At 47.1% G+C, this 9,134-nt stretch overlaps 1 protein-coding gene across 1 annotated transcript in view; it reads right to left on the bottom strand.

Moving 5' to 3' along the window:
- Nucleotides 1–4,721: 4,721 nt before the first annotated feature.
- The window catches only part of LOC139266153 (5-hydroxytryptamine receptor 2A-like), a 51,531-nt gene continuing 47,118 nt past the window's right edge, over nucleotides 4,722–9,134 (bottom strand). The window contains exon 4 of the mRNA XM_070883997.1: nucleotides 4,722–5,527. Within this exon, the coding sequence (XP_070740098.1) occupies nucleotides 4,722–5,527 (806 nt within the window). The remainder of the gene's footprint in view (nucleotides 5,528–9,134) is intronic.

The following is a 9,134-nucleotide window of genomic DNA, read 5'->3' as shown; positions in this document are numbered from 1 at the left end:
ATTCCAACACACACTGGGCTGGCCTCCCATCCTCCACCCTCCATAACTGTAAGCTCATCCGAAACTCTGCTGCCCGTGTCCTAACTCGCAGCAAGTCCCGCTCACCCTTCACCCCTGTGCTCACTGACCTACATTGGTTCCCAGTTAAACAATGCTTTGATTTTAAAATTCGCATCCTTGTTTTCAATTCCCTCCTAGGAGTTCCCCTCCCTATCTCTGTAACCTCCTCCAGCCCTACAACCCTCTGAGATATCTGCGCTCCTCCAATTCTGGCCCCTTGCGCAGTCTCGATTTTAATCACTCCAACATCCCCAACAGGGACATTTGTTAAAGTGCCACATAATAGGCTTGCCAGCAAAGTTAAAGCCCATGGAACAGTGGCAGCATGGATACGAAATTGGCGAAGTGACAGGAAACAGAGATGAGCGGTGAATGGTTGTTTTTTGGACTGGAGGAAGGTATACAGTGGTGTTCCCCAGATGCTTCTCTGGATATATATTAATGACTTGGACTTGGGTGTACAGGGCACAATTTCAAAATTTGTAGCGAGGAGGATAGTGATAGATTCAGGAGGACATAGACAGGCTGGTGGAATGGGTGAACACGTGGCAGATGAAATTCAATGCAGAAAAGTGCGAAGTGATACATTTTGATAGAAAGAATGAGAAGAGGCAATAAAAACGAAAGGGTACAATCCTAAAGGCGGAGCATAAACAGAGAGACCTGGGGTACATATGTGTACAAATCATTGAAGGTGAACAGAGCAGGTTAAGAAAGCGGTTAAAAAAGCATCCTGGACTTCATAAATACAGGCATGGAGTACAAAAGCAAAGAAGTTGTGATGAAGCTTCATAAACACCGGGGAAGAAATTAGGGAGCGCCCCGTTTGATACGCTATCTTTTAAAAGTTGAAAACATTAGCACCAGGCAATAATTTTTTTTAACTTAAAAAAAAATTCCTCGGTTGCACTCTCGGAAGGACGTGGAGCGTTAAATCATGTGCTCCACTTCCTTCCTACAGCGCAAGAGGCAGCAGGCGGGGCGGTAGGTATGCAGCGCTGCACACTGGACCATGCAGCAATGCCGCGTTGGAAGGCTCCTTCCCTTCCTTAAAGGGACAGGCCATCGCTGCAGGCTCGGCAAAAGAAAACTTACCTTCTCCCCGACGGCAGCCGTGATCCGGCCCGATCAGCCCGATACACTACATCAGAGTGCCGGGCTGATCGATCGCTGGAAAAAAAAAATCACAGAAAGCAATTAGAAAAAATGTCACTGACCTCGGCCACCTTGCCTTTAAGCATCACCCCCGAAAAGCCTGGCCTGTCCGGCGATGCTGCAGGGGGTGGAACCGAAGTTCGGGTCAGGGGCGCTACCGGGGTGATGTGCTTGTCGATGACATCACGATCTCCGGGTGAAAGAGATTGAGGCGCAACGCCATACCGCCACCGCAAGCCTCCCACCGAATATGGAGGGAGTCGCTCTTCTCTCCACGCCCGGTCGGTAAGGTGCTCAGCGCCTCGCTATCGCCCCCTGGAGATGATAACAGGAGGCCAATTTCTAGACCACTGGTTCGGTCTCAACTGGAGCATTGTGTCCAATTCTGGGCACCACAATATAGGGAGGATGTGAAGGCCTTAGAGAGGGTGCAGAAGAGATATACGAGAATGGTTTCAGGGATGAGGGACTTCAGTTACATGGATAGACTGGAGAAGCTGGGGTTGTTCTCCTTTGAGCAGAGTAGGTTGAGATGTGATAGAGGTGTTCAAAATCATGAGAGTAGATAGAGAGAAACTGTTCCCATTGGCGGAAGGGTTGAGAACCAGACGACACAGATATAAGGTGATTGGCAAAAGAACCAAAGGCGACATGAGGAAAATCTTTTTTATCCAGTGATTGGTTATGATCTGGTATGCACTGGCTGAAAGGTGGTGAAGGCAGATTCAATTGTGGCTTTCAAAAGGGAATTAGATAAGTACCTGAAGGAAAAAGAATTCAGGGCTATGGGGAAAGGGCGGGCGAGTGGGACTGGCTGAGGTGCTCTTGCAGAGAGCTAGCACGGGCTCAACAGACTGAATGGCCTCCTTCTGTGCTGTAACCATTCTGTGATTCTATGAGTGCCCCTGTGAATGGTTTCATAGCGCTGTATTATTGGTGCTCCCCCCAAAATGTTTCCATGAAAATCCCCCAAAAAGCTCCCTCCATTTCGGGGGAGCCCGTCCTCACCGATCACCAGAAATGTGCAAAACGATGGATTTCTGGAGATTCTGCGGTTGGAAATCTGAAATTGTCATTCAGTATACAAAGGGACATATCATTTTTATTGCTTTTGTGCTTGATACCCAGATGGGACTGTCCATGTATGTTTTCCGGCTTTCTACTGTGGCACATTATTCTTTACATGGTTAATAAATCTCTTGGTTTGAAATGAGAGTGGCTAGAAATATAGGAATCTGGTGTAGGCCATTCAGTCCCTTGAGCCTGTTTCACCATTCATGACTGATCTGTACATAAACTGCATTTACCTTCCTTTGCTCCGTATTCCTTGACACCCTTACCGAAGAAAAATCAGTCTTGAAAATTTCAATGGACCCAGCATCCACAGCCTGAGAGAGAGTTCCAGATCTCCACTACCCTTTGTGTGATAAAGTCCTTCCTGAATAGCCTCACTATTTGGCATTATAAAGGGTGGCATCATGACAGTGAGAGGTGATGCTCAGCCAATCACCACTGGACTGTGGGTAACAGTGAGAGGTGATGCTCAGCCAATCACCATTGGACTGTGAGTGATGGTGAGAAATGATGTTCAGCCAATCACCACTGGACTGTGGGTAACAGTGAGAGGTGATGCTCAGCCAATCACCACTGGGCTGTGGGTGATGGTGAGAGATGATGTTCAGCCAATCACCACTGGACTGTGGATGATGGTGAGAAATGATGCTCAGCCAATCACCACTGGACTGTGTGTGACAGAGGTGATGCTCAGCCAATCACCACTGGACTGTGTGTGACAGAGGTGATGCTCAGCCAATTACCACTGGACTGTGTGTGACAGAGATGATGCTCAGCCAATCACCACTCGACTGTATGTGACAGAGGTGATGCTCAGCCAATCACCACTGGACTGTGGTGGGGAGGTACTAAAGAGAAAGCAGACTGCCAACTCAGGGGCAGGGGACGGTGAGGGCAATGAGGAGAAGCGTGGCTACCCAAAGTTGCTCCCCTCCAAGCGTATGAATGGCATTGGTTCCCATCTGCCCTTTCAGCTGGCATTGGTGTGTGTGGTCCATGGAGATAAGATGTGAGAGTATGATATTACACGATATTACCCCAATCCCATGAGCCTTAATTTTGTGTAAAAACATCTTGTGTGGCACCTTATTGAATGCCTTCTGAAAATCCAAATATACTACATCCAGTGGCTCCCCTTTATCTACCCTGCTGAAGCCTTCTGAAGAGCAGGAGAAACAATTTAGAGGGGGTAAACTGACTTTTGAACAGGACAATTCTGAGTGTAGAGTTAAATAGCAGTGAACAAGCAAGTCTCCCACAATTTTGTTTTCCAACAGTTACAAAAGATAAAACAGAACATATTTGAGTCAGTCCAGAAATATAATCATTACAAAAACAGCAGCAGATTTCATACAAGTTGACAGCTTTGGTACTGGTCAAAGTATCTATTTGTACAATAAAAACAGAACACGCTGGTAACACTCAGCAGGTCAGGCAGCATTTGTGGAGAGAAACAGAGTTAACATTTTAGGTCGATGACTTTTCATCAGAACTGGAAAAAGTTAGAGATGTAACAGGTTTTCAGCAAGTGCAGGGCAGGGAAAGGGGGAGGGGAGGAAAGAACAAAGGGGAAGGTCAGTGATAGGGTGAAAGGCAGGAGAAGATAAAGGACAAAATGGATGATGGTGCAATGCAAAAGAGGATAGTAATGGGACAAGAAAAGGAACACAAGATGGGTCTAGAGGAGCTAAAAGTGACAAACACAGAAGCATCAACAGCAACTGTTGTCTGAAAAGATGGGGGCAATGGTCACGATCTGAAATTGTTGAGTCCAGAAGGCTGTAAAGTGCGGACTCAGCCTCTATACTTCCTTAAAATCTGTTACATCTCTAACTTTTTCCAGTTCTGATGAAAGGTCATTGACCTGAAACGTTAACTCTGTTTCTCTCTCCACAGATGCTGCCTGACCTGCTGAGTATTTCCAACATTTTCTGTTTCTGTTTCAGATTTCCAGCTTCCTCAGTATTTTGCTTTCCTATATATATAAAGCAGTTTAAGAAACCCTGTCCAGTCCGGCCCCCTTGCCCAGCATACCTTGTAGAGGTAGTCAGTCCTTCAATACGATGTTGGAGAATCAAGTAGGTATTTGAAATGCCAGAAGAATAGAGAATACAGCATTATCTGTTAAGTATCTATCACATAAGATACACCACCAAAAATATAATTTCCAGGTAGCAACATTGTTTGAAATCCTTCAACCAGGCAATAAACATTTTCTGACCAATACATATATTCATTACAGAGGTTTAATTGTGTCTCTGGCCTAGTATTCTCGGCCTTACATTACACACAGCTAATAGCCTAGCAAAGCTGGGCCCCACATTACACACAACTAATGGTCTAAAATTCTAGGCCACATATTATATACAATAGCCTAGAATGCTAGGCCCAATGTTATGCACAGCTAAGGGCCTAGTATTTTAGGTCCCATCTTACACACAGCTAACTTTTTCACTGATGATAATGGACTCTGTCGACCCTAGTGCTACATGTAGTCTTTCTTCAGGGACTCTCAATTCATTACCCACTGATTTATTTCCGTTGTTCATGGTACTCATTTCTAAATTTCTCTCATAGATTGCTGATGTGGAGGCAATGATTGTGAAGTGATTTTTGTTTCTTCTGTGACGGTAGTGGCAGCGAATATAGTGGGAGAAAGCTCGACGGTAAGTTCCGTTGAAGAGTGTGTAAACCAGCGGATTGACACCGGATGAGGTATAACCAATCCAGACAAAGACGTTGAGCAGCTCTGCAATGATAGCTTCATTGCAAGAATCCTTGCAGATAACAGACATGACATTAGTGATGAAGAATGGGCACCACATGACTACAAACAAAAAGAAGACAATTCCAAGAACTTTTGAGGCCCTCTGTTCATTGTTGATCGAATGCATGGTCCCTTTCCGGATGAGTCTAGCTTCCTTATTCAAAGGTGGCTTTGGACTTGTATCTGCAGCCTCCGACCTCTGTATCATCGCTGTGTTTTCCACTAGGTTGTCCTTTTTAAAAACAGGCAAGTTTGCTCGCATTTGTCTTTGGTCGCCTAAAAACACACTGATCTGTTTCTGCAGTGCCTGTACAGTCAGGCAGTAGGTGAAGACCATTATAATCAGTGGGATGAAGAATGCCACAAACGAACCCACAAGCACAAAGCTTTCTTCATTAATAACACAGCTGTTGTCAATGAAAACCCTGGATTCATCCTGTAGGCCGATAACAAGGATTGGCATCGATATGCCTGGAAGAAATAGTTTCAAAGAGATTATGAAATTATAAAATACTTAAAAACAAACTTAATTAAATTAACCTGGGGCAAAAAGGACAGGCACAGAATCAGAATGTGACAACCAGAAGATGCTACCAAGCTCACTATTTGCTCCACCACCCAGGTTCTGCTTTATGATCTAATCTGACCATTTGTCATCATTTTCCTCCTGAAAGTTATATCCTTGTGGAAACAGCTGGGCCGAATCTCTTTACATCCTACAGGGACTGCTAGCTACGTCAAGACCTCTGACTTGCCCTTCGTTCTTCACTTTTCCAGTATTCTGCTGGTGCCTGTTGAGTTTTTTGACTAATAGAATTGAGTCCCACACCTTCCTCCTGGTTCTGTGGTGATACATTCCTTTATAATTTGCTAGAAATCCGATCGGTTGCAGCTGATAAAAAACCGATGGAAAACTACATAAAAATGCCTTTATTTCTTAAAGGGGAAGTCGAGTGTCAGCACTTTATTTTTGCCAAAGGAATTTCTAATTTTGTTAGAAGAAATTATTAGTCTTGGGAGTTTTTGATTGATACCTTTAAAAAAAAACGTTCTTGCTGATATGGAGAATCTGTCCCTGCTACACCACTTTGGTGACCACAGCAGCTGGCGAGGGGTGGTCCCAGAGTTGCTCGATAAGCAATGGTTGGAGGTGTGAAACCCTGCAAATTACATTAATGGCTGTGAGATCTGCATTCATAGGAATCGCTAAACTAAAAAAGACCAAGGTTTTCCTTCTACAATCCTGGTAGTCGCAGGATGCAACAATAATGGAGTTGTTTACTACTCATTGCAATCAATCAATCAGTGAGTCTACAACAAGCACAGACATGAGGTGAGGAAGTAGCGGAGAGGTTTGGGGTGTCTACAGTTCCCCCCAAGCACACTACACTCATCATCAGAGCTATCAGAGAAGGCAAACCATCATTTATTACACTGCAAATTATCATGAGGAATTTCCTAATTAGCTACCGTAACTTTGCCAGAAGCTTGGCAGAATCCACGGATAAACTGTATAAACACGATTGTTGCCAACCGATCACATCTCCCACGGAAATTTCCAGTGATATTTTAAAAAACTGAATCACATTATTTTCTATTCTTAGAATCTTACCTCTGTTATAGATCCATTTATGATAATTAAAAAACATTTTTAATCAAGTCAGGTGTGACTGTGCTCATATGCAAGATGAATGCTGTCTACTCATTTGCAGAAATATGGGATTGGATCAAGTATAAATAAAATGAGATCAATGTAAGAATAAATGTCAAAATAAGTGGAAAAGGAAAAGGAAATCTCATAGAAACACATAAAATTATGACGGGACTGGACAGATTAGATGCAGGAAGAATGTTCCTATTGCTGGGGAGTTCCAGAACCAGGGGTCACAGTCTAAGGATAAGGGGTAAGCCATTTAGTACTGAGATGAGGAGAAACTTCTTCACTCAGAGAGTGTGAACCTGTGGAATTCTCTACCGCAAAAAGTTGTTGAGGCCAGTTTGTTAGATATATTCAAAAGGGAGTTAGAATGGCCCTTATGGCCAAAGGGATCAAGGAGTATGGAGAGGGGTACTGAGGGAATGATCAGCCATGATCATATTGAATGGTGGTGCAGGCTCGAAGGGCCGAATGGCCTGCTCCTGCACCTATTTTCTATGTTTCTATATTTCTATGTTTTTGAAATAACATTAGTTACTCAATACTCTATGGGGCTGACTTTGGTGGCCGCCCATTTCTTGGCGGAAGGTCCGTTTTGGGTGCCCACTGCCGCCGGGTCCCGTCGGGAGCTGCTTTGGTCGCTATTGTGTGGGCGGCAGCAGGAGCAGTAGTGGGAGGGGCAGCAGGAGCAGGCAGTGGGAGGGGCTGTGGGAGGGGGAGAGGCTGTGGGAGCGGGCAGTGGGAGGGGCAGCGGAAGGGGCAGCGGGAGGGGCAGTGGGAGGTGCAGCGGGAGCGGGCAGTGGGAGGGGCAGTGGGAGCAGGCAGTGGGAGGGGCAGTGGAAGGGGCTGTGGGAGGGGCTGTGAGAGCGGGAGGGGCTGTGGGAGCGGGCAGTGGAAGGAGCAACGGGAGCAGTGGGAGGGGCAGTGGGAGGGGCAGCAGGAGCGGGCAGTGGGAGGGGCAGTGAGAGCAGGCAGTGCAGGAGCAGTGGGAGGGGCAGTGCAAGGGGCAGTGGGAGTGGGAGGATAAGTGGGAGGGGCAGTGGGAAGAGCAGTGGGAACGGGAGGGGCAGTGGGAGGGGCAGTAGGAGTGGGAGGGACAGAGGGAGGGGCAGTGGGAGCGACTGCGGGAGGGGCAGTGCTTGCGGCAGCGGGAGGGGCAGCGGACGTCAGTCGGTGAGCGGGAGCGGGCGGGAGCGGGACTCGGTGATAAGCATCATCAGAATGCGTCAGGTGGAGGCTGCTCTAGTCGGGTTTTTTCAGAGGCGCGGGATTTAGGCGTTTTTTTAAATTGTCGTTCTGTGTAGCCTGTTGTAGTCCTTTTCTGGCCCTTGCACGCTGATTGAGTAAGTGGTCAGGGCCATAAAAGGACACCACTCAATTTCATCTGCGAGGCGAGAGGAGAGGAGAGGAGAGAGAGAGAGAGAGAAGAGAAGAGAAGAGAAGAGAAGATGAGAGAGGAGAAAAGAGAGAGAGGAAAGAGAGGAGAGAGAGAGAATATAGAGGAGAGAGGAGAGGAGAGGAGAGAAGAGAGAGAGAGGAGAGAGAGAGCAGAAAGTTGGAGGTAAGAGAGCAGAGGTGGCATTGGAGAGGGGCCAGTCTGAGTTGCAGAGGGGGCAGTGTGACAAATTTATACCCAGACTGTTCAGCAGCCATTCCTCTCATCATCGAGGATGAGTGGCAGAAATCATCAATGAAGACTGACAAAGCCAGATCCAGAGCTCCGTGGTTCAATGAGCAGGAGTTGGAGGAGCCAGTGACAGAGGTGGAGCGCAGGTACAGTGAACTCACCCGGGATGGGCGTGGCAAGCCTCCACCAGCCCAATACCAACGTCTTTGGATGGACATAGGTCAGAGGTCAGTGCAATGGGCAACGTGGAGTGGGATGGGGACCAATGCAGCAAACGGTGGAACGATTTTGTGGCGGCAGCTAAAGTGGGCACAAATTTATTCGCCCCATCTAGTCCAAGGCCAAAATGGTTGTGTGGCGATGTGTGTTTGTGTGTGGGGTGGGGGGGGGGCGGTAGGGGGATGGAGGGGCATGAGCAAAGTGGGTAAAGGCTGCAATGTTTCTTTGTGCAGAGAAAACAAGCAGCCAAACAGGCGAGCCTGCGTGCGACCGGAGGGAGCCCAGAAGATGTGGTGGAATTGACCAGGCTGGACGAGCGGGCGTTGGCATTGGCGGGACATCACCGCATTCCAACCACAAACGTTTCTGCAGATCCGGTGCTACCACAGGGTAAGGCTACACTCATCTCTGATGTCAGCGACGGTCATGGCATGAAAGTACTTGCAATGCTAAGGCACTCGTGGTTGAATGCAGACTTTGTCAACCATTATTGGTGTGGACATGTAGGGATGGGACTCCTTGCTGGCGTAACGTGAGATAGAACAGCCCACGACTCACTTTCACCACCACTGCCC

This window comes from Pristiophorus japonicus, chromosome 6 (assembly GCF_044704955.1).
Source record: "Pristiophorus japonicus isolate sPriJap1 chromosome 6, sPriJap1.hap1, whole genome shotgun sequence".
Classification (NCBI taxonomy): domain Eukaryota; kingdom Metazoa; phylum Chordata; class Chondrichthyes; family Pristiophoridae; genus Pristiophorus; species Pristiophorus japonicus.
Note: the sequence above shows the minus strand (reverse complement) of the source record. Positions and strands in the feature narration are given on the sequence as shown.